This window comes from Drosophila nasuta, chromosome 2R, assembly GCF_023558535.2.
Source record: "Drosophila nasuta strain 15112-1781.00 chromosome 2R, ASM2355853v1, whole genome shotgun sequence".
NCBI lineage: Eukaryota > Metazoa > Arthropoda > Insecta > Diptera > Drosophilidae > Drosophila > Drosophila nasuta.
Window position 1 is genome coordinate 12,968,866 of NC_083456.1, and position 22,411 is coordinate 12,991,276.

General features: G+C 41.7%; 8 protein-coding genes across 10 annotated transcripts; 3 read left to right on the forward strand and 5 right to left on the reverse strand.

Annotated features, from left to right (window-relative positions):
• Positions 1-6: 6 nt before the first annotated feature.
• Positions 7-6,942, reverse strand: LOC132787523 (DDB1- and CUL4-associated factor 5). Its single transcript, XM_060794623.1, has 7 exons — positions 6,196-6,942; positions 5,951-6,137; positions 5,622-5,888; positions 5,285-5,559; positions 5,095-5,225; positions 3,724-4,381; positions 7-944 (listed from the first exon to the last, which is right to left on the reverse strand). The coding sequence occupies exons 1-7, from the start codon at positions 6,410-6,412 to the stop codon at positions 481-483; spliced, it is 2,199 nt and encodes a 732-aa protein (XP_060650606.1). The 5' UTR covers positions 6,413-6,942; the 3' UTR covers positions 7-480.
• Positions 939-3,729, forward strand: LOC132787525 (uncharacterized). Of its 2 annotated transcripts, none has more exons than XM_060794627.1 (2): positions 939-2,042; positions 2,603-3,729. In XM_060794627.1, exons 1-2 carry the CDS (start codon positions 1,303-1,305, stop codon positions 3,693-3,695), a joined length of 1,833 nt encoding a protein of 610 aa, XP_060650610.1. In that variant the 5' UTR covers positions 939-1,302; the 3' UTR covers positions 3,696-3,729. The 2 variants fall into 2 exon arrangements, with proteins under 2 accessions (XP_060650610.1, XP_060650611.1); XM_060794628.1 differs by lacking the exon at positions 939-2,042 and adding an exon at positions 2,349-2,516.
• Positions 6,943-7,631: 689 nt separating the features above from the next.
• On the forward strand, positions 7,632-8,578 carry LOC132787530 (uncharacterized). Of its 2 annotated transcripts, none has more exons than XM_060794632.1 (2): positions 7,632-7,766; positions 7,834-8,578. In XM_060794632.1, exons 1-2 carry the CDS (start codon positions 7,730-7,732, stop codon positions 8,499-8,501), a joined length of 705 nt encoding a protein of 234 aa, XP_060650615.1. In that variant the 5' UTR covers positions 7,632-7,729; the 3' UTR covers positions 8,502-8,578. The 2 variants fall into 2 exon arrangements, with proteins under 2 accessions (XP_060650615.1, XP_060650616.1); XM_060794633.1 differs by having other exon boundaries at positions 7,837-8,578.
• A 76-nt stretch (positions 8,579-8,654) lies between these two features.
• Positions 8,655-13,098, reverse strand: LOC132787526 (solute carrier family 52, riboflavin transporter, member 3-A). The gene is made up of 3 exons (XM_060794629.1): positions 12,429-13,098; positions 8,941-10,108; positions 8,655-8,872 (listed from the first exon to the last, which is right to left on the reverse strand). The coding sequence occupies exons 1-3, from the start codon at positions 12,524-12,526 to the stop codon at positions 8,675-8,677; spliced, it is 1,464 nt and encodes a 487-aa protein (XP_060650612.1). The 5' UTR covers positions 12,527-13,098; the 3' UTR covers positions 8,655-8,674.
• A 305-nt stretch (positions 13,099-13,403) lies between these two features.
• On the reverse strand, positions 13,404-15,081 carry LOC132787528 (ferrochelatase, mitochondrial). The gene is made up of 5 exons (XM_060794630.1): positions 14,964-15,081; positions 14,524-14,905; positions 14,362-14,463; positions 13,976-14,297; positions 13,404-13,914 (listed from the first exon to the last, which is right to left on the reverse strand). The coding sequence occupies exons 1-5, from the start codon at positions 15,076-15,078 to the stop codon at positions 13,600-13,602; spliced, it is 1,236 nt and encodes a 411-aa protein (XP_060650613.1). The 5' UTR covers positions 15,079-15,081; the 3' UTR covers positions 13,404-13,599.
• Positions 15,082-15,475: 394 nt separating this feature from the next.
• On the forward strand, positions 15,476-17,017 carry LOC132785032 (39 kDa FK506-binding nuclear protein). Its single transcript, XM_060790992.1, has 3 exons — positions 15,476-15,631; positions 15,846-16,058; positions 16,122-17,017. Exons 1-3 carry the CDS (start codon positions 15,616-15,618, stop codon positions 16,964-16,966), a joined length of 1,074 nt encoding a protein of 357 aa, XP_060646975.1. The 5' UTR covers positions 15,476-15,615; the 3' UTR covers positions 16,967-17,017.
• On the reverse strand, positions 16,999-18,088 carry LOC132785033 (large ribosomal subunit protein bL9m). Its single transcript, XM_060790993.1, has 2 exons — positions 17,938-18,088; positions 16,999-17,870 (listed from the first exon to the last, which is right to left on the reverse strand). The coding sequence occupies exons 1-2, from the start codon at positions 18,007-18,009 to the stop codon at positions 17,178-17,180; spliced, it is 765 nt and encodes a 254-aa protein (XP_060646976.1). The 5' UTR covers positions 18,010-18,088; the 3' UTR covers positions 16,999-17,177.
• A 155-nt stretch (positions 18,089-18,243) lies between these two features.
• Positions 18,244-20,101, reverse strand: LOC132785031 (melanization protease 1). Its single transcript, XM_060790991.1, has 5 exons — positions 19,905-20,101; positions 19,424-19,587; positions 19,145-19,361; positions 18,504-19,076; positions 18,244-18,446 (listed from the first exon to the last, which is right to left on the reverse strand). The coding sequence occupies exons 1-5, from the start codon at positions 19,960-19,962 to the stop codon at positions 18,295-18,297; spliced, it is 1,164 nt and encodes a 387-aa protein (XP_060646974.1). The 5' UTR covers positions 19,963-20,101; the 3' UTR covers positions 18,244-18,294.
• Positions 20,102-22,411: the final 2,310 nt, after the last annotated feature.

Below are 22,411 nucleotides of genomic sequence, written 5' to 3' on the forward strand. Positions count from 1 at the left end.
CACACTCTTAGCTTAATCAGTTTGTTGACAGCTTAAACGGCAACATATAAATATTTTCTTTTGCCATTACTTGTTACTGTTTTCTTTGTGGTTTTCTGCGCTAGAGTTGCATACGTTTGTATACTTATATTAAATATGTTAATAGATAGACATACACACATCGTATAATTCATTTCAATCACATTTAAACATCCAAATTCCATTTGCAATTGTTTTTCTTTGTGATGATTAATCAGCTCTTAGATCTAATGAATACATGAAATTTATATACTCAGAATGTTATGATTTTATTGTTTAGTTTACCCGAATTTCAACATTTTCAGAGATCAACAAATTATGCAAAAAAAAAAAGAAAGCGTGTAGTGTGTAGTGAAAAAGATTGAAGAATATTTCAACAATAAAATTAGAAAACGGAAGAGCAGTTTCACAGAACTCAAACGCAAATGTTATCGAGCACAAACATGTTGCTCCGAATTGAATTTAAATGTTTGCCTGACTCGAGGAGGACGTAGTGGATGTGGTTGTCTCTGAGTGACAGGTCCCAGTGGTCGGGATTTGATTGTTGATTTTATTATTGTTATTTTCGGCCATTTGGCTATTATTGTTGGCCTCGGTGGCGTCCAGCAGAAAATGCAGTGAATTCGAGGTGCTTGGCGCCTGCGACAATTGTGCCTCCATTGATGTGTTGGACGTGCTGTCATCAGGATTGCTGTTGCTGTCATCATCGTCGTTGTTGACATCGTTAGCTTCGTGCGCCGCCAAAGGCGCCACATTATCATCCTCCTCCTCAGGCCAGTCCGCATCGTAGGCATCAGCAGTATCATTCTCCTGTACCTCAACTCTTGGACGTCGCACCGTGCATCTTCGTTTGATGGCCGCAAACCGTAAACGCATCAGCTTTCGCTTGCGATCCAGCTGCTCGAAAGAGGTCTGCAGCGATTCCACTGTCAAGAATTAGGGAGAGAGAAACAAAATAAATAGTAAGTGACAAATAGTTGAGGGCGTGGTGGGCGTTCGACTCAATTTGCCTTTTGAATCGGAAGCTTGACTCTGCTGCTTAGGTAAACAAAACCCCGACACTTGCCAATAATTGTGGGTGTCACCGTGAGAAGGGTGGAACCTCTGTATGTGTGTGTGTGTGTCTGTGTCCGCCTTGACTATTGTTAGCTCGACTGTTGCTGACAGTCGGCAAACAAATGTTAGCCAGCCCCAGATGTCAACTGGACACTGCTCTATTGTTTGCCCACCTGAGATACAGGCTAATACTGGTCAATCCCTGCGGCGGCTTCAGTTGCACTTACAATGGCGTCGGGGGCACACCTAAAGCTACAGTTAATTGTGTTGTTTCTCGTGGTCGCAATCAGACCCAATGCTGGACAGCAGGACAATGCGACTACTATCGATAGCTACGCTAGACTTGTGGCACCAATACTCGAGCATCTCAACGATACGCTTCAGCTACACTTGAACAATCTAAGGGAAAGCGATAACTTGCTGGTCAAGTGTCTGCTGCAACAAACGAATATTCCTATAGTTGTCTCCAATGATATGTCAGTGACACAGTCTGTGTTCGTCTCCAAGTTGCTGCATCATTTCTTGATCTATGACACTGTGCAGGAACTAGAAGAGCAGCTTTATCAGTTCTCAGATACTGGCAACTTCTATATAATTGCTTTACTACACACTATAGAAGAGGAGCAACAACGTTTGCAGCAGTTCATGCAGACAGTTTGGTATCAACAAGGACACAATCGCATCTACTACATTCGACAGCAGGCAGAGCAACTGCTACTTTATAACCCTTTTCAAGATAGCATTGTCCTGGTGCAGGATGCGTTTAGCTATCGACGCATTTACGCCAATCTTCATGGCTATGCTTTGCGTGCTTACATCTTTGACTCTGTCTATTCGGCTCTCTATGGCGATGGTGAGAAACAGCAGGTCCTAAGAGTAACTGGTCCCGATGCCAATGTAGGCGAGATTGTGGCCAAGAAACTCAATCTAACCCTGAACTACGTATGGCCGGACGACGAGTTCTTCGGGTGAGTAGTTGTTGAGTTTAGCTGGTTTCATATCAAAACTTTCCTTAAGTTTTTTGTTTTAATTATTTCTGGTATAAAAGTACCAATACATATCGGGAAAATATTCTAATTTTGAGTATAGAGATAGTATCTTTTCACTCTTGACTATATTGATTGTTGGAGACGCATTTGAATATGATCCTCCAAAATTCTTTTTACAATTGTCTTCAGGGTCATGCCGAAACTTTTAAAGAAACTGTTACTTTACAAACTTAATTAATTAATTAATTATTCCTCAATATGGTGTGTGGTTCCCAAATGGTTTAAAGTATGAAAACAGCAACTCTTCCACAATAGATAACCACTTCTGGACTTTCGTCTTGTATTGAACAAGTTTAGTAATGGTTTTTCGTAGTTTGGTAAAGCTCTAAATTATAGAATGTTAAATCAACTTTGGGTTTCTAAACAGATTGTCCTGAAAATAGGTGATGCCAGGTAAAATAATTTCTAAGATCTATCTTCGTTTAGATAGACTATAACATTATTTACTCATTTCTTATATTTCCTTTCTTTCTCTATAGCGGTCTGATGCCTGATGGGAATTATAGCGGCGGCGTGGGACGCGCCCATCGTCACGAACTGGACGTCATCTTTGCGGGCTTCTTCATCAAAGACTACCTGACTACACGCATTCAGTTCTCCGCCGCTGTCTACATGGATGATCTTTGCCTCTATGTGCAAAAGGCTCAGCGAATTCCCCAATCGATTGTACCTCTCTTTGCTGTTCGTCCGGATGTCTGGCTCTGCTTTTTGCTTGTCGGCATAATCTGTGCTTTTATCTGGATGTGTTTGCGTGCTCTGAATCTTAGCCTGCACATTGAGCGTATCCAGGAACAGCAACTGGACAGTAGAAAAGATGTGCATTATCTGAGCACTGCTTGGCGCATCTTTATCGATACTTGGGTGGTTTGGGTGCGCGTCAATATTGTGCAATATCCGCCCTACAACTCGGAGCGAATTTTTCTAGTTTCCATCTGCCTAGTCAGCGTTATCTTCGGAGCTCTACTGGAGTCCAGCTTGGCCACCGCCTACATACGTCCGTTATACTATCGTGATCCTAATACATTGGCTGAACTCGATGCATCGCAATTGCCTATCTATATCAAGCATCCGGCGTTCAAGGATGATTTGTTCTATGGCCACGACTCGGAGGTTTATCGTCGGCTTGATGCGAAGATGATGTTGGTGGGCGAGGGGGAGGATCGCCTTATCAATATGGTCTCCAGGCTGGGCAAATTCGCTGGCGTGACGCGCTCAGCGAGTCTGGAGTTAAGCGACAGACGCTACATTCAGACGCACAAGGTGCACAAGATACCCGAGTGCCCAAAGACCTATCACATTGGCTATGTGCTGCCTAAGCCGTCAGCCTACTTGGAAGGCATCAATGCCATACTCCAGCAGATCTTGGCCGGCGGTCTTTTGGATTTTTGGATTGACGAGATGAAGGAGCGCGCCAAGATGAATATCTTTCAATACCCCGAATACCTGGCCGAACTAAATGCGAGCAGATGGAAGGTCTTCACGCTAAAGGATGTGCAATTGGCCTTCTATGCCTTGGCCATTGGTTGTGCGCTCGCTGCAGTTGTTTGGCTCCTAGAGCTCTGGCTTAAATAAAGAATTTGCAGCACTTTTTTTTACTTACCCTTGCGTAGCTCGGGCGGCTTCCTTGGACTGCGACTGGCGGGCTGTGAGATGGACTCCCGACGACTGCGTTCCCTTGCCGCCGCCTCAGCGGATGTGGTGGGTAAATCGTCATCGCCAAATAGACGATGCGTCTCCTCCAGCCACTCGCTGATACGCGCCTGTGTGGCCACTTGTCGCTGTTCACCCATCAGTCGAGCTAGCAGCTGCTCCACATTGCGATGTTGTCCTCCGGTACCCTTTACTGCCAGCTCCAACAGCGCACGGCGCTTTTTAGCTATCAGATAGAAGATGCGATTCGGATGCGTTAGCCAGCTCAGTTCACTAACATTGGGGGTGTCAACTTCGCTCTGCTCCTCCTCCGATTGTGTGCTGCTCTCGCTGTGCTCCGTGGAGCTGGCCGAGCTGCTGTCGCTGCTGATTGTCTGATGTCCAGTGGCATTGCCTGTGCTGCTCATACAGTTCCACGCTTCCAGCTCCCGTTGTACCAACGTGTCGAAGAAGGCAAGCATCACCTGATCCTCTTCCATATTGCGTGTGCTGAAATCCTGAGACACATGATCCGACGCATTGCGATGCAGTGTACGCGTGCAATAAGGCGTATCGGAAGGCTCCATCAACGAACCCTCCCAGCCATGTTGGGCAAAGGGGCTCCAGAACTGCAGAGAAGGAATGAAGATTAGGTTAAACATTTTTAGTCGAGAGGCCTGACTTGTATAAAGCGATACAGCTGCTTTCATATATGTATTACAAACTATTTAGGATATCCTTATTATCATGTGTACCACAGTTCTAGCTTTTTCACAATTCATGTTATTCTATTTGGGGCATGTTGAAACAAGGGGTTTCTGCAGAGAAGAATATTGTCCCCTAATTAAGTTGAGCCAACTCTTATAAGCTCTGAGATCTAAGAATTCATAGCAATGGAGAGATAGACACGCTGATTACAAATTCGTTAAGGTTAGTTAATATAAACATTAAAGCCACCTAGAAAAATTTTCATTTACAGCTGTAAACTAAACTACTTACACTTTTATCTTAATGGAAAGTTCTAAGAGCATCATATATTTCAAAGTTTCAAGTATGTAGCTTTCTAACCGCGTCTACAAATTCTATTATTTGATTTAAGATGCGTAGAAAGAAAATTCAAAATTCAGCTTTAATTGTGTAGAACCTACAAGACTACTGTTCCCAAATTTCATTCCGCCATCTGCTTAAGTCTTTGAGTTCTATCAGCTTAAACGGTCGGACAGATAAACGTCTGATTAGAAATTCTAGATGACAGCAAACAGATTTTTTGCTGTATGTTATATGCAGCTTCGATTGGCATCCCTAAGCAAACTCATATAAATATCTAGATTTTCTTTCCCACCTTGATAATCTTCTCCACACCAGAGGAAGCGAGTAGACAGCGTTGACGATTGTAGCGCACTTGATTGACAATGGAACGATGTCCAGTCAAAATCACAGGCAGCGTATCTATCCACTGATTCTTCTTCTCCACTAAAAGTTAAAGTAATTCAATTAATAAAGCAATGACAAATTCAGAAAATAACATTTACAATCAACGCCATCCAGACGCCAGATGAACATGTTAAAGTTGTCCGAACCAGAGACGACGAGCTCATCCTGCGGCCCAGCAAAGGTGCAGCTCTTCATGGTGCAGGAATTAAAGTATTCATCATGATAAAAGGAGCACAACGGTTCCGATGAGCTGGGACTATACAAAATGGGTGGCAAGCGACGATGCAGGGTGAGCAATAAGCTCCCATTGCAATTGAAGCGCACGCTCATGCAGCTGGGAGATTCGGTTATGTAATTGTATTGACAAAGAGCTCTGCAAAAGAACAATATATATGTTTATAAAAGCGATTACATCAGCTGACAAAGGCCACTCACTGTGTGTGATGACGCAGATCCCAGAGCTGAGCACCACGTTTGGCATTGGCGGTGGCCAAAAAGTTGCCATTGAGTGGATGAAATTCAACAGCATTGAATGGCGTACGAAACTTGGCAATGGCCAAAGGATCCGTTTTGCCCGCACGCAGATCATAGACGAGAATCTCGCCATGCTCAGTGGCGACGCTGAACAAATTCGTGCTCGTCCTGTCCACGCTGAGGCCATAAACTGGACCGTCGTGTGAAAAGTAATTCAAGTTCTTGCCACTAAAATAAGATAAATTTTGAATAAGTTGGAAACACTTAGATGGAGCAGCTACTTTACTTACGTGCCCAGATCATGCTGTATGACCAGATCATCATTGCCGCCAGAGAAGATATACTTGTTGTGGCTATCGAAACCCAGGCAAAAGATGTTGCTGGCATGTTCCCCGTACATGACATTGGGCTGCTCCTGCCCCACACTCGCCAGCGTCTGATCCACATGCCAAAGCAGCACACGCTTGTCATCGCCACCTGAAAAGGGATGAAGATTAATTGAGTGGCAAACAGCAACAGGTTGGAGGAGACTCACCAGATGCCAAGTATTCGCCACCATGGCTAAACTCCAGCGCATTTACACAACCATAGTGGCCGGCTAGATTACGCTGATAGAGATTCTCGGCCGCATGTAGACGCTGCCTGAAGATGCTCGCCTCCAGATTGCTGCGCTCCGTGTGATCCAGTTCGCGTGCGGCCAGCGCATGATCCAGATTGAGGCTGGAGCCGCAGCTGCTTCTCATATAACTCATGATTGATGCTTTGATCTCGTCTGTTTTATGGCAAATGCTTGTTAGTTGGTTAATTGTCTCCTTCGCACTCGCAGGCAACCCTAACGCTGGGCTGCGCTGCCGCTGCCCTCTGTTCTGCTAGCAACAGTTCAGTTCGGGTTCAGAGGAGGCGCTGCTGGTGTTTCTGCTGCTGCCATTGCAACGCCATTGTATACATTTTGACGCTGACGTCGCTGCTAACGCTGACGCCTTCGTCTTCGTCTGGTTGTTGTAGTTGTCGCTTTCTTGCGTTGGCGTTAGATTTTTTTCTTTTGTATTTGTTGTTCTTGTATTCCACTGTTAATTCTCTCAATTGACACTCTTCACTCTCTTACCGTTTAATTGTAATTGAATACTTTGTTTATTTGCATAGAGTGTGACAGCGATTTGCTCATTTTACGCTGCAATTTTTCATTAAAATGCGACTTTTCCACGCAACAACTCCCGCTATGATTTTCTCACGACGACTGCGACGGCGACTGCGACTCTCGACTGGTTTAATCATCGGAATATGCTTTAATCAAAATGAAAACAGAAAGTATACGCGAGAAGCGTAAAAACAGCTGTTCGACGGTGCCGAATTGACATTAGAGATGACAGCGTGCTCGGCTCTCCAACACGAAGTCAAATGCTTTCGTGTCGATGGCCGAACGTTCCAATTGGACGTTTTTATTTGAATATGAAATGTTTTGAATGCTTTTACAACAATAATATTACTTTTTATTATACAGTGAACAAATAAAAGCGGCGTGACAAACGTGTTTAATAAATTTAGTGTTAACAAATAAAATAAAAGTCTATTTTACATAAATCCTTTTTAAGAGCCTTAAGATTCTATAGCAATACCATTGCTCTGTAGTATTTGTTACAATACTAATAAATAATTTAATATTTTTTTAATTATGCACAGAAAGATGCTTAATCAGACAATAATAAAAGTGTAAGGAATTAAATTTTAATATAAAATAAGTTTTCAAATTCAAATTTGTAGATCTTTGAATCTTTCAGACATTAGAATTTATATTTTAATGGCATTCATCAAATATAGGTAATAAAAAATATGTATGATTTATTTATTTTCTATAAAATACAAATTACCTCAAATTGAAACTCCTCTTCTTAGAAAGTGGCTCTCTTTACGATTGAGAAACTAAATTTATATTTTCTATAAAGTACAATATTTAAAATGTAGCTCAATCTGGGCTAGCTATGATTTGAAGCAAATAATTTGTTAAACAGAGCAGTAGTTAAATCAGAATATTAAATTTCGGTAGTTAAAAACCTTATTTCCTGTGTTCAATGGACAATGCCGACAAAAGTGAAGAGAAACTTCGTGGTATGAAATACACTTAATTCAACTGGAAATATGAATCGACTAAATACATATGTATAATAAATCTCAGCAGTTATATTGGAAACAAATGATGGGGAGAATCCGCAGACCAACATTTGCAGCTATTTAGAGAATCTACAGGATCGTCTCAAGCTGACCGTAAAACAGCATTCCCAAATAATTAACTCATCGGTAAGCTTGATCAAGGAACTAGGAGAGGTGTCCACAATGCTGACATTGAGCCAAGCGGGCTCAGATCTGCAGATCACGAAGATCAAGCGCTTAATCATGGAATTCGAAAACATGCACTCTGGCGACTCTGGTCAAGCTTTAAGCTGCAACGAAGTGAGAAATCTTCAGGGAATTATTGCGGATTATCGACGTCTGGACGAGAGTCATTTGCTGCAAGACAGTTTAATGTGTTGCAAACTGGCCAATGAATCATTGAACAAAGTGCAAACGCTGATGAATCAATTGACAGCAAATGGCTGGAAAACGAATGAAGCATCGCCACAGGGAAGTCAAATTTTAGGTGCTAGTCCGAGTGCCAATTGCAGTTTGCGGGAGAAGATACGGGCATTCAATCAAGCCTCTGAGCAGGGCAAGAATCCACTTCAAAACTTCGCAATGTGCTTCAGCAGTAAGAGCAACACAGATATTATACCCAGCCGATCCCACACGAACTCCGGCTACGAGGGAGATGTTGACAGTGAAGTGGATAAGTCGTTGCAATCTTAATATATAACAAATTTCAGTTTTGATAATGCAAGCTCAAAATTGAACTTGTTTAAGTACAAATATATATTTGATATAAATTCTTGCAACTTTTTAACGCTATGAACTAAACTACAATATCAACTAATAAAATGGTCTACGAGGTAAAAGATGATGATAAAAATCACGTGTGTGTGTCAACAAGACGTATCTGCGGCCACAAAGTATCGTGTGTAGTTAATTGCAAAGAATATGGAGACGGCGCCAATGGCTGAACCCAGCTGCGTAATGGCGCCCACCCAGACCAAGGATTGTCCGCCCTGAGCACGCATAACCGTGGTGATGCCCAGCTTCGTGTAGCTAACAATGCCCAGCACCAGAGTCCAAGCTGTCACCTGCAATAAAAGAAAGTTGTACCATTAATAGAGCAGCGAGTGACACAGCAAATTGAGAGCAAACTTACGACCAAGACCATGCCAATTGTTTGATCATAGAGTGGCGGATAGGGACTCAGCACAGCGGTGGTAAACACATAGCCGGTGAGGATTGCAGCGAGCGTGGAGAGCACATAGATCACGCGCAGTGATGTGAAATGCAGGAACATGGCCAAGAAACAGGCCACCGGATTGGCAATCACACTCAGCGTGGCCGACAGATGATACGCCCTTGTGCCATATGGAGCACTCGAGTAGGATTGAATGCTGCCAAACATGCCATTGCTGAACAACGAGATCGCGCCCATCAACAGCAGCATGCCAATGTATTGCCCCCTACTTAGTTTCTCCACTTTGGTGGGCTGATTATCATCCTGTCCATACTCGTACTTATTGCCCTTGCTCACAGTCACCTGAGCGTATTCTCGCTTCGACAAGGGCAGCGCATGGAGCAGCGTGTAGCCAATATAGCTGAGCACCATCAGACCAAATAAGATAAGGAAGAACACCTTGGTGTCGAAGAGCGGCGGCTGCGTTTCCTGCTCGTAAATTTCCTCTCCTGTTTCGGTCACATTCACCAGCACACAGCTGCCCGTGTTGCCAATGCCTTGGATGAGAGCCGTCACACTGGGCAGCAGGCCACTCAAGCCCTCGCCAATGAAATAGGTGACCATGTACTGCTCCTTAAAGCGACCCATGTAGGGCATGAAGAGCACCGAACTTGTGCATGCATTGACCGCCGTGAAGATGGTCAGGATAAAGAGCGCGACGCTGTGTTCGTTGCCCATGATCGTGGCTGTTTTGTTGTAGAAGAAGGCAGTGAAGATGCAGGTGAGCGTGCCAATAGCGAGCACTGCGTGGATGGTCCAGCCATCGTTGAGCTTCCAGGGTGAGTACTTTTGAAAGGCAGTGTAAAGCAGTGGTCCGAGATTTCCCAATTGCACCATGACGCTGAGATACGACGGCAGACTCCAGCCTTCGGGCGCCTCGTTCACCAGCAACGGCAGCTGAATAAAACTGCCATTGACGCCCAACCAAGTGCCGATGCCAAAGAATATGGCCAGCAAATCGACGATCCAATTGCGGTTCTTGAACGCATTGCCTGCGGCTTTAATCTCCATCTTGTTGTTGGCAATGATGTGACGTGAGCCTCTCCTGAAGAATGCACTCAGCTCGCTCGGCTCGTCGTTGGCGCATCTGTGGAGAGACGAAAATGGTGATTAGATAAGGTTTATTCTGGATTTACGTAGAGCAGTCTGATGCTTTCCCTTGCCTCACAATGAATGAGGCCAGGCCACAAATGTTGTCTGCAGTTCTGCGGTTGCACAATGCACATTACTCTGAAATTGTAGTTCAGTGTAGTCTGAACAATTTCCGCTGTAAATCTAATCAACTGTTTCTACATATATCCAGTAAATATGTGGAGTAGGGTATAATGTCCAACTGATCAAGCACAGAATATGAAACAAGTATTTCTATCATGTTTAAAACGATTCAATTTAATCTCAATATTTATAAGATTATAACTTTGAATAAAACTTTTTTTGATTGTCAAGAATCAGTTTGAAATCAGCTAAATTTTTCATATGCTCCTATTCCATAGAAATAAACTATACTTTTAACTGTTTTAAATTATATTACTTTAATATCTTCTGTTTGTAACTTTTAAGTACCGGGTATTGCTAAGTCAACATAATTGTTAATGGCTATCTTTTGGCTTTCTCTGGTTTCCTTATTAATTGTCGAGTAAACAGCTTTGTTTACCTTTAATTACACACCAAAAAGCTTTTTTTGATAATGCTATCAGGCGTTTTAATAAATACAATTTCGAAAAAGCACTTCAAATAAATACGGATTCATTTTTAAATAAAGGCTGTAAATGTAAATAAACTTTGATAATGGTTTATTTATGAGCTTTATACAAGCTCCACACTCTTTGTTCGCTTGGTAGATAATGGAAAAGTTTTGGGGTTTGCGGTGAAATTTTGTATTAAAAGATTTTCGCTATTTATAAGCACATACTTTTGAAGTGCACTGTATATTATAATCCATGACACTGCTGTGTGAAATACGATAGCTGACCTATGCTGAAATATTATCAGTAATTTCGAAATCAAATATTGTGCTGTCGTTGACAAGTCAGACCAGAAATATACAAAAGTATTTGTATATATTTATTTGTATATATGTATTTACATTACATTTGTTGCTGAAAAGCGAGAGTTTGCTTAAGTGCTATAATATTAGCGTCAAGTGTTAGATAACAGTAAAATTGATAATTGAGAAAGGAAGACGCTTCAATTAGAAACAAATCACTTCTAATCAAGATAGTAACGTGGGCGTCTGCAGCTATAAACTGAAGTGGAGCAATTCTCACCCGACTTTCCACACGTATTTTCAAAACGAGATAATTTCTGAATTGAATTAGTTTATGAGCTCGACGTCACGCTGGCTAATAAACATCCATTCGACTACAGACATTGTTTACTGTCGCTTCAGACCATGACGAATCTGAAACTAACTATATTCATATACATATAATGTACATCATTTGTATGTATTTTGTATGTACATTTAACAGGTATACAATTTGGGGTCTTCAAGCTTCAGATGCGTAAAAACTGGTTTTGATTTTCGTGAAATAAATTACCAAAAAAAAACTTAATTTTGGTGTACTCGAATCTGGGATACCCTCTATCTTCTACAATTCCCAAACCTAATATCTTAATTAAACTTATATGGATGCTGTTTAAGGCACAAATTCCTTTTAAAATGAAGCTTTTATTACTGCAAAAAAGTTTAATATTAAGTTTTTGTTTTTTTTTGCTCTATTACTCTAATTTTATTATGTTAATTCACATTCGCTTGTGATAAGGTTCAATGTACCGTACTTCAAAAAATGTACCAGACTTGGGTCAGAAATGTACCTATGGATAGCGTGGAAGGGAAATTTGTTTACATAAGAATTGTGTGTTGCCTTGTTGCTTTATATAAGTGGTAACGCCAAATTGATGTGTAAAAATGGGATTATAAATGGTAGGCTATATATATGTATATCGTTAATATCTTCAACGTTTATTACGCTTACTACGCTTAGATAAAAGCTTCGTTTTGTGTCAATTCCAATTGGAAGAGAAGTTTTATACCCTTATACAAAGTGTTCATAGGAATTTATTGTTGCCTCGTTGCCTAATATAAGTGGAAATGATATTAAATTGTACACAATTTGCTTGATATACATATATATCTATATAATCTTGTGCGTTTATGATCTAACTTTAATATGGTTTTGAAATATGCAGCTTAGATAAGAAATTGTCTTCTTCTAAAAAGCATGTGTCAAAGTCCACATTGTTCCGCTTTTGTCTCTGATCTCTGGCAATCATTGTTTTGAGATAAATGTGATGCTGACTGTAGGAATCACTCTGACACACTTTTTATCTCCGCTTTTAAGCACAATTATTGTCACTTTGTGGTGTTGACAATGAAGTAAAAAAAACAACGCGACAACACTCACCTGTCGAACTGGCGCGTTCCAAATCCGGCGTCGTTCGGCGTCGAGAGCACGGCGTAAACTGCTCCAGAGTGGCCATTATTTTTGGTCCCAGACGACATGCCGGGTGTTGCAATTACGCACGGTTATTATAACTGGATTTACCTTATTAATTTATGATCAATATGCCGATGCGTAGATTAGATTGTGTGTTATATGGGAGAGCAGAGCACTCTTTACAGTGGGATGCGCTTACACAAATACTGGGCATTAATTGCTTGGCAATTTCGAGCGTGGCTTAATTGGCGGGCAATAAGAAAACGTCTGATTGGAGAACGTTTCAAACGGAGAACGAGAGCGAGAGAGTGTGAATGGCAATGAACCGCATTTATTTTCCAACGAAGAATGTTTTTTGTTGTTGTGATTTCTGAGAATCCAGCAACGATTGATTTATTTAAATGTAATCGAAGTCCCAACTTTATTTATTGCGTACAAAAGAAATGCTTTGGAAATGTATTTTATAAACTGTGCCACAATTTTGTTATGCAATTGAACATTTGGTGAATGTTACCAAATTAGAAATTTCACAAGTTGCTGCTGTGGCAGAGCGCGTGTAACCTTTAAGAACTCCGTTGGCCATTACAATTGAAATGTTTATGGGCCCACCATAAATATACAAAAAAATGAATACTAATACTTAAACTGACAGTGGTGATATAAAACAGCTGATTGCCACTAACCGGTGCTAACACAATAAAAAGGTTGTTATATTGCGCATGTCAATAACACTGTACTCCCGAGTGACGTCACAAGCCCCCACACCGAGAGAGCGGGAGAGTGTGAGTAAACGTGTATTTCCATTCAACATTCAAATGCTTTGTATGAGTGACGTAGCAGCCAGTCTAATGATGACGAATCAGCATGATATGCCATTTGTGATTATGATTAGCATTCGTGAGCGTCTGAGAGGGAGAGAGAGAGAAGCTAAAACAGTTTGTTATTGTTTGTGCAGCATTTGTTTTTATTTTCAGAGTTTTGTTATTATTACTGCCCAATAGAATTTGCCATAGCCCAAGTATTAAAAACTAAATGATAGATTTTGGATGAGTGTGATTAACGATAGCTTGAAGCTGCATCACTTTAAAATTACAGAACAGTAGGTGCATCATAAATATGTAAATTTCATGTCTTTCTCTCAATGCGAGCAGAGCTGTTGATACCATTTCTTGCTCTCGCGGCAGCGTGGATTGGTGCACATTGGACACCGCATTAAGAACTTTGGATTCACAGGTTGAGTGGACTTTAAATGATCCGCCACAATGCTGCTTAGCGCCTCTATAAACAAAGGATGATCATTAGGTGCGGCAGCTCGGCGAATCTCCTCCACACCGACATCCTTGGCTAGTTCATCGCAGTACTCAATATCCAGTTCGTGCAGCGTCTCAATATGCTCATTCACAAAGGCAATAGGTACTAGAATAAAATTCTTGCGACCTTGCTTCACGTAGCCCTAAGAATTGGAGTTCATGTATTGAGTTGAATTATCTTAATGTTTTCAGCTTTGTAATTACTTTAATTGCATCATCGGTAGCCGGTGCCAGCCACGGCAAAGGACCCACTTTCGACTGCCAGGCCAAGCTATAGGGATTACTCTGGCCCAGCTCTTGCATGACCATGTGAACACTGGCGCCAATCTCAGAGGGATAAGCGTCACCTCGATTCACCGCCTTGAGAGGCAACGAGTGTGCGGTAAAGAGTATGACGACATCATTGCGCTTGGTTTCCACAAACTTGGCCAGTTCTTCGCGTATGCGCTGAGCGAATGTCTTGATAAGCAGCGGATGTGTGCCCCACCGATCGATAATGCTCCACTTGATATTGGTGGGCAGCGAACTGCAATACAGCAATAAACATGATAAGTTCTCTATTGATTAAAATCAGGAAGGTTGTCACTTACTTATCGCGGTAGTGGGAGAAGATAGAGTTGAAGCTTGAGCCAGATGTGGCGCAGCTGTATTGTGGGTACTGAGAGAAGAGCACCACGCGTTCCGGTTTATCACTAAATTAAAGGGGAATCTTTATATTAATATGCTTCGGCATTAAGCAGTACTTGTCTAACTTCTCAATCTTGGCCAGCGTGTCCTCTGTCAGCGGATTAACATAACGGAATCCGACGTAGTGTTTATGGGGCGCTGTTGCCGGCGACACTTTATCTAGCTGCTCGCACATCAATTGACCCTGCAACTCTGTCCACTTGAGTATTGGCGAACCGCCTCCGATTTCCTTGTATTTCTTTTGCACTTCTGGTGTACGCCGCTGGGCAATCCATGGGCCCAGTCGGCTCTGCACTGGCAGTTGAATCATATCTCGATCAGTCATAATACGCAACAGATAATCGTGCACTTGATCTGTATGCTGAGGTCCTCCCATGTTAAGCATGAGAATTGCAGTCTTGGCCTGTTGCTGGCGGCCAGCGCTTGTCGCGAAGTTGGCAGCATTGTCTGTAAAGTAATTCCGCTACAACTTATGTTATTGCAATAAATATTGCATTTTACTTACTTGCCAATCTACTTAAATTTGTCTTATGCAAAAAAAAAGCATTCTTGTTATCAGAGAGAAACTTGTAATCAACGTGTGACCGCAACTTGAATTTCAAATTTTTCCCATGCTGCATTGCAAAATGTACTAAATTTGTCTGTTTAAAAAATTTCATTAAGCGATGTCGATTTAAATTACTTTCACGTTTTTAATATGTGTATTTGTGAATGGAGGCTTAATTATTATTTAAAGTAAATTATATCTTAATGAATTTCGCTAATAATGCGTAAAAATACCATATTTTTGAATCAACACGAGTAACCGCTCTATATGCGACAGTTATATGTAGGTTATGCTTAATGTTTATTATTTACCAAAAAAATTCAATGAATATTTAATTATTTTTTAAATACTAACAAATCTGTAAAATTTCCGAAATAAGCTGAATTTTGGAAATACATAAATACGTTAGCTAAACGGCCATGCAGGGTTGCACTCAACCGTTTGAACGCTGACCTATCGGTGAATGGCAATTCCAATAACGTTGGCGCCGGACTGTCATTACATCTTTTCCAGCACTGCGAGTAGCCGGCGTCGGTCTTCTGTCGTAGCGCATTTCTGTAGTGCACGTTTTTTCTTTAAATTCCGCTACAAATAAATCAAAAACTTCAACATGTCGATGTTTTGGGGTAAGTTTCACGAGTCTTTTAACGATTTTAATTGTTCCTACTCACGTTTAACTACGGAATTAACGCGCGATACGTAGTTTCCTTTATGAACTAAGTTTGCACCACGTGCTTGCAGCTAAAGCATCAGCGTGGATTTCTCCCCTCTAATTTTTGTCTCCCACTTTCCACTTTCGATCTTAATATGAATTTTAATGATCTCTTGTTTTTTAAACAGGATTAAGTATGAAGCCTAACCGCAAATACACACAAACCATTGTGAAATCTTTCCACATTTCTGGCGCCGCCTTGGAAGAAGGCGATTTGGCCAAACTTTATATTACGGCCGATAAAAATAAGTTTATTGTGGCGACTTTATCCAAGAACATCCCACAGATCGCATTGGACTTGAATTTCTGCAAAGGCGACAAGATCATGTTCCAAACAACTGGTAAACTAAAAACATACATAAATTTGTAATGCATTTTTTTTAATGAAATGTGAAATTTTCTAGGCAATGCTAGCGTTTCATTGATTGGTTACCTACATGATGCTGAGGAATCTGACGATGAAGATTTCGAGGATGATGAGTATGCAGCCCTTGCCGAAGGCCTGGAGAAAGGCGAAGGTGCAGAGAATGAGTCTGACTCTGAAGAAGGAAGCGACGATGAGGAGGACGCGGATGACAGCAAACTAGCTGCTGAATACTCATCATTCCTCGAAGATAATGAATCTGGCGAAGAAGAGGAAAGCGATGATGATGATGAAGAAGAGGAGGAGGAGGATGAGGAATCCGATGAAGAGGATACACCCAAGGCCAAGAAAGCCAAGATTGCAGAGAGTGCAAAAAAACCCGCCAAGGCGCAAAACGGTGTCGCCAAAGCCGACAAGAAGCAGCAACAGCAACAACAGCAGCAGCAACAGAAGTCAAAAAAAGATAAGAAAGCTGCTGGCGAAGACAAGAAGGAGCAGCCCAAGGGCAAAGAGGGCAAGCAGCAACAGCAGCAGCAATCTGGTGGAGAGCGCACAATTGCTGGCGGCGTTAAGGTGCAGGATTTGAATGCCGGCAATGGTCCTGAGGCCAAGCAAGGCAAACGCGTCTCGGTTTACTACATTGGTCGCCTTAAGTCCAACAACAAGACGTTCGACAGCATGCAAAAGGGCAACGGATTTAAGTTTGCCCTCGGCGGTGGCGAAGTTATCAAGGGCTGGGATGTTGGTGTTGCTGGCATGAAGGTTGGCGGCAAGCGTCGCATTACTTGCCCCGCCCATATGGCATATGGTGCTCGTGGTCATCCGCCCACCATTCCACCAAACTCGACTCTGGTCTTTGACGTGGAGCTGAAGGCTGTTCATTAAAAATTTGTGCGATTTACTTTTTTACCCCCATAAATAGACACTTAAATATTATAGTAGCCTAAGCATAATGAAATATTTTCTGGTGGCATCATCACAACTCTTTTTTTGATTTATAACATATATTTGTAATACACTTAGCGTGTTAAATGAAACGTTGATTTAAAATAAAAACAGATTTATAAGATTACAACAGTATTTAAAGATGTGCAAATTAAGCTTGCTTTTCGGGAGTTTCACTTCGCTCGGGTAAACCCACATCCAATAAAGGCTCGGATGGCAGTTTCCAGTGCTCCAGAACATAGGGCAATCGTTCGCTGGGATCAGTGCTCCAATGGTGAATGCGACATTTTAGATTCGCCTGCTCCAACTTATTGATCGTGATGGTGCAGTTGAATTCCTTGTTCTCTTTGCGTAGATCGGGTCCCTCGATGCGCTCCTTGGGCAACGTGATGCATTCCTCGCGGCAATGGAAGCCTGCCTTGCGCAACGATGCTTTAATATGCCATGGCTCAATTACCCAAGGTTCGTCCTTGTTCATGATCACCGCCAGTACAATGGACTCTAGCATATTGACGGTACGCTGGGCGTAGGGCGAACTATGCTTCACCGCAGACTTTTCCGCCTCTGTCTTGGCATATTTGGCAATGTTCTCGGGTGTTTTGTAGGTAGCTAATCCGGGCAGCAAAAGTTTGTTGTACACGAAATTGGGTTTCATGGAAACAACGTCTCCTTTGTCGCCAACGCCTTCGACGAAGGTCTTTAGCACCACCTCCATGTTGGGACTTTTCTTGACGAGCGTGTCTTCAACCAGTTCATAAATGAAGTGCTTAGCGCGCATGCGACGCGGTTTTTGATTGGTCTTGTGTAATAGAGGATCATACTTGCGCTTCAACACGAACGTGGTCTGAATGTGGAAGAAAACATGCTGTTTTAGCTCAATTTATAACTGCAACGATGATATGAATACTTACTCGCACTTGTTGCTGCAGGCTGGTGACACTTTTAAGAAGATTGAACTGTGTTACACAAATATTTTTCAGCATTTTAAGTCAAAGTTCTTGGGCCCGGCAACTAAAAAAGAGTATTTATTATTATAAAACGTGCGCCAGTGTTGCGGAACGTACAATCAGCTAACAGTGGTTAACAAAAGTCTATCAGCTGTTAACGCAAGGCTGCTTCAACAAATATCGATTTCCGTATCAAGTCAAGTTATGTATCGATTATTGTTTTGGCGCCAAAGAAGTCGTAACGAAAGTTTGAGTGAGTAAAGTTTAGACTACAGTGTTTAATAATCATTTATTCATATTTATGACAATATGTGTGTATGCTTATGGCCTAATTGTGCTGTCAATCCATTCAATGTATGCGGATACAAGTGTGTAAACGCCAGGCCAGCCAGCTAAGCCGCAAGGAGTGGGACCATACGACACCACGCCGGTAAGAAAATAGTTGCCATATCCATCAGTAATTTCTTCCATAACTGAAATTAAAATAAGATGTCAATTCATTTGTCTTAAGAATGGAATTTATGTTTTACCTAAGGGACCGCCCGAGTCACCGCGACATGAATCGACACCTTCCACGCCACCAGCGCAAATTTGGCTGGAGGAAATGGAGCGTCGTTGAGATGAATATCGATTGTTGCAGGCCTCTGAGGTCACAGGTTCGATTTCAGCCTTTAGTTTAATATTGGATGTGGCATTCGTTTCGGTTCTTCCCCAGCCAGCGACAACCATTTTTCTACCAAGGAAAATGGTATTGCGTTGCTCTGGCCGCGTGGGCAAACAAACTGGGGAGATGAAGTCGGTTAAGGCGACTTGATTTTGCAGGCGCAACAATGCAATATCATTCATTTGATCACGAGCATTGCCAGGGTACTGTGGATGTGGTATTGCTTCACTAACGGGCACATCCACATAAGGATCATTGCAGTCGCTGCGTCCGCTGCGCTCCTTGGTGCAATCGGGATCCATGGTTGTATCCCATTCACCCAAACGCACACCAGTGAGACGCCAATTCGCGGGCACGGCAGATACACAATGCGCTGCAGTAAGCACATATCGATTGTTGATCAGCGAGCCTCCACAATGATGACCGATAACATTACCCGCTTTGAAAATAGAATTGTTATTTGTATTGCAGTCAGTTTGAAAGAGAGTTCGAGTATTTGAAGCTTACGTTTTGTGTACTCGATTAGAGCCAGCCAGGGAAACTCCTTTTTGCCCGTATTCACACCGCCCACAATGCGATTGCCAAAGTTATCACCGCAATTGGGCACTTGGGGTAGCAATCCAGAGAGTTTCGCGGGAACCGTTGGTTGGGGCTGTGGTTGAGGTAGGCCTTGATTTCCCCAAACTGGCGCATCGCTTAAGCGGCGACTGTTGGCACAGCAAATCTGCAAGTTCAAGGTCGTCATCAATAGTTAAGAATTTAATATATTGTCACAGGCACACTCACGATAACCTGATTGTTGCGATAGCCACATTGACTGTTTGCCAGGAATGTACGATCGCTGGCCGAAACCGAGCGCTTTTGAACGAGCTCATAAAGATAGTTGCAACTTTGTAGATAAATGCAGGTTCCGCTTTGTTCCGAAGGTGTTGTGCAATATCCAAAGATTTCTGAAACAAGTTAAAATCGGGAGGTAATTAATTACAAGGCGACGTCATATTAACATATTTATACAAAATACAAATAAAACAAGCAACAAAAATAAAAAAACAAAAAACCCCCCTCGGATATGTTTGAGTCGTCAAGATTCCAGCGGGTCGAGTTCAATGGTGATAACCAGTTGCGTTGTTTGCTGTGTTGCTTTGTTTTCAAGCAGCTTTGTGACTCAATTTCTGTTTCTCAGATTCTGATTCTGCTACCACAAAACAAACCAGACCCAGAGACATCCCGACCTGATCTTCCTCCCTTCCCATTCTTTGGAACTTACCTTGTGCATAGCTGTGAAATGTGCTTTGCAGCAATAACAACCCGAGCAGGAGCTTCATTCCGCTTTAAACAATGCTAATAAAAACGCAAGCAGTTATTTTTCTTTCTTAATGTTTTTTTTTTTTATAATATTATTAATTCTTTATCTATATAAATGATGCGAGCTTGTCGTGCGCCTGTCGTTTGCCAGTTCAAATCAGACTGAGAGCGGCGTCAAAATATCAGTTTCAATTTACGCTCTGTACGAGAACGTGAACGAGATTGAGATTGAAATTGAGACTCGAAACTCAGAATCGAAGCGCAGCTCGGAGACAGTGACTGACCGACCGGGCTTATCAGGCAATCGTGCGAAAAAATACTGTTGCTCTCCGGCGGCAAGTGATTAATTTTATATTGTAAACAAGAAATAGCATAAGACTCAAAACTGAATGGAGGTTCTCTCTCTCTCTGTGTCTCTCTACTCTCGTGTTGATCTGAGTGTCTTCTTCATATTTACTTGTGCTCTGTTGAGTCTTTGGTTTTGCCTTCGCCTTCGCTTTTGCCTTCGTCTTCGTCTTCGCCATTGCCTTTGCTGTTGCCTCATCAATGCAATTTCTGCTTGAATGGAGCAATGATTTCTCTTCTACTTGAACCTGACAGGTCTTGGCCCGTTTTAATAGCCATCCACTTGAAAGTGCTTGCCGCTGCTGCTGCAGTCGACAAGTCGATTGAGCGAAAACTGAAGTTCATATCTTTTTTTTTTTTTTGCTTCTTTTTGCCATCTCTCTATTTTATATACTCGATGTAATATAATACACAGTTTAAGTAGTATACAATTGAATTGAATTCAAGCTTGTGCATGAAATATGATATGTTAATTAATTGTTTATAAGTGGTCATTTAATTAGAGTGAAGCATCACTTATATGCGTGCTTGTGTGTGAATGAATATTTTGGGGTGGCAAATTCCCCACTTTAAGTGCGATAATGTAAACAAATCATGCATGCCAAGCTCTTATCAATTTCTAGTAATATAAAACTATACAAATTTCACAATGTAAATAGGTTGTTTGACTACAAGTTACCCTACATTACATTTCTTCAGAGCACTTTAATACTTGATCATTTGAAAGCTTTAAAATTCAGACGCTTTAAATTTAAACATCAGTTTACGCAACGAGCGATAGATGGCGCTACTCATTAATTTTTGAAAATTCTTGATTCTTTTTATTAACCAGCTCGTTTGTCATTAAATGCCTCATTTCGTTATGAAACACACTTGCTTTTTGCATTTTAACTAAGCAAATAAGCAGTTCACTGGGAAGCTATGCATTTAAATAAGCATTAAAATATTAATAAAAAAAAGCTTGTTTTAAGGCATATATTTTAAAATGTCAATTGCAATTCAAATGCGGAACTCGAGATAACTGAAAGTTGTAGTCTTGAAATACACATCCGTATGCATAAGATAATACAAGTATATAGCGTGTACATACGTGCGTATGAGTAATACACGAGAGTCTAGCTGCCAATAAGTGCAAAACCTGCAATAATCATTTGCTTTAATCTGTTGACTACCGGGCACATCGAGATGCTTGTACTTTCCCCATAAATATCTGTGTACAAGCAACGGGCAATACCTCTGTGTTGTGTTGCCCAAAGTCTGAAATCCCAACTACTTAATGCTATTGGCTGACCGGGTGAATTAGAAATGCCCACATTAGTGTTCAGTGAGGCCAATTGCAATCGGGGGGATGTGGGAGGGGAGCAAGAGCAATGTATTCAAGTGTGAGTGTGTGCGAATGTTCAGGCGAGTGTGCAAATGAATGCGAAAAGTAAGATGAATGATTTCAATTTGTTACAAGTGCTTTTAACTTTAGATCCTGGGCTGCTGGCAAACACGTCGGCATCATCTTGTACTCTCTCCTGCATGTCTGACTTGTGTCTGTGTGTGTGTGTGTGTGTGTGTGTGTGTGTGTGTGTGTGTGTGTGTGTGTGTGTGTGAGTGTGTGTACTTTTGGGGGTGTGCGGGTCTGTTTATTTAGTGGCGGTTAGTTTGCTGATTTAATGCGGTTCGCCACTTCAGGAAAGAGTGGACGTCGTCAATTTTACCATTTCATTTGACAATGCATTTCATTAGGGTTTTCCTCAGCTTGCTCGGGTAATTCCTATTACATTAAAGTGGAACTTTAGTCAGAGCCACAAACACACACATACACAAACAGATACAAACGCACATACACATCTTGGGGTTTGTTTTTGGCTAATAAACACGACTCTTTACACTTGGCTGAAGGCAAAGTGTTGCCACTTCTGTGTACAATGTCGGCTGGACATTTATGGTATCTCAGATACAAACAGCCAGAGCTACGTTTGTATAATTAAAAGCATTCGCTGCATTATTCATAAGCCACAAGAACAAGCGAGATCTACTCCCCATGTGGAAAGAAAAGAAATGAACATGATGCGCTGTTATTTAGCTCGATTCGTGACAAATGGCAACGCATTTAAGGTCAAATCGTGTTAGGGC

Bases quoted from the DNA above. Each gene is read 5' to 3' on its own strand.
- LOC132787525 (XM_060794627.1), top strand. From the start codon at position 1,303: ATGGCGTCGGGGGCACACCTAAAGCTACAGTTAATTGTGTTGTTTCTC. The intron at 2,043-2,602 runs GTGAGTAGTTGT...CTTTCTCTATAG, and splicing joins CCGGACGACGAGTTCTTCGG to CGGTCTGATGCCTGATGGGA.
- LOC132787523 (XM_060794623.1), bottom strand. From the start codon at position 6,412: ATGAGTTATATGAGAAGCAGCTGCGGCTCCAGCCTCAATCTGGATCAT. The intron at 6,138-6,195 runs GTGAGTCTCCTC...ATCCCTTTTCAG, and splicing joins TGGCGAATACTTGGCATCTG to GTGGCGATGACAAGCGTGTG. The intron at 5,560-5,621 runs GTGAGTGGCCTT...GTTCTTTTGCAG, and splicing joins GATCTGCGTCATCACACACA to AGCTCTTTGTCAATACAATT.
- LOC132787530 (XM_060794632.1), top strand. From the start codon at position 7,730: ATGGACAATGCCGACAAAAGTGAAGAGAAACTTCGTG. The intron at 7,767-7,833 runs GTATGAAATACA...AATAAATCTCAG, and splicing joins AAGTGAAGAGAAACTTCGTG to CAGTTATATTGGAAACAAAT.
- LOC132787526 (XM_060794629.1), bottom strand. From the start codon at position 12,526: ATGTCGTCTGGGACCAAAAATAATGGCCACTCTGGAGCAGTTTACGCC. The intron at 10,109-12,428 runs GTGAGTGTTGTC...GTCTCTCCACAG, and splicing joins GGAACGCGCCAGTTCGACAG to ATGCGCCAACGACGAGCCGA. The intron at 8,873-8,940 runs GTAAGTTTGCTC...CTTTTATTGCAG, and splicing joins CAATTGGCATGGTCTTGGTC to GTGACAGCTTGGACTCTGGT.
- LOC132787528 (XM_060794630.1), bottom strand. From the start codon at position 15,078: ATGCAGCATGGGAAAAATTTGAAATTCAAGTTGCGGTCACACGTTGAT. The intron at 14,464-14,523 runs GTTAGACAAGTA...CCTTTAATTTAG, and splicing joins ACGCTGGCCAAGATTGAGAA to TGATAAACCGGAACGCGTGG. The intron at 13,915-13,975 runs GTAATTACAAAG...TCCAATTCTTAG, and splicing joins CTACCGATGATGCAATTAAA to GGCTACGTGAAGCAAGGTCG.
- LOC132785032 (XM_060790992.1), top strand. The intron at 16,059-16,121 runs GTAAACTAAAAA...GAAATTTTCTAG, and splicing joins GATCATGTTCCAAACAACTG to GCAATGCTAGCGTTTCATTG.
- LOC132785033 (XM_060790993.1), bottom strand. From the start codon at position 18,009: ATGCTGAAAAATATTTGTGTAACACAGTTCAATCTTCTTAAAAGTGTC. The intron at 17,871-17,937 runs GTAAGTATTCAT...TTCCACATTCAG, and splicing joins GCCTGCAGCAACAAGTGCGA to ACCACGTTCGTGTTGAAGCG.
- LOC132785031 (XM_060790991.1), bottom strand. From the start codon at position 19,962: ATGAAGCTCCTGCTCGGGTTGTTATTGCTGCAAAGCACATTTCACAGC. The intron at 19,588-19,904 runs GTAAGTTCCAAA...AACTTGTTTCAG, and splicing joins ATTTCACAGCTATGCACAAG to AAATCTTTGGATATTGCACA. The intron at 19,362-19,423 runs GTGAGTGTGCCT...TTGAACTTGCAG, and splicing joins ATCGCAACAATCAGGTTATC to ATTTGCTGTGCCAACAGTCG.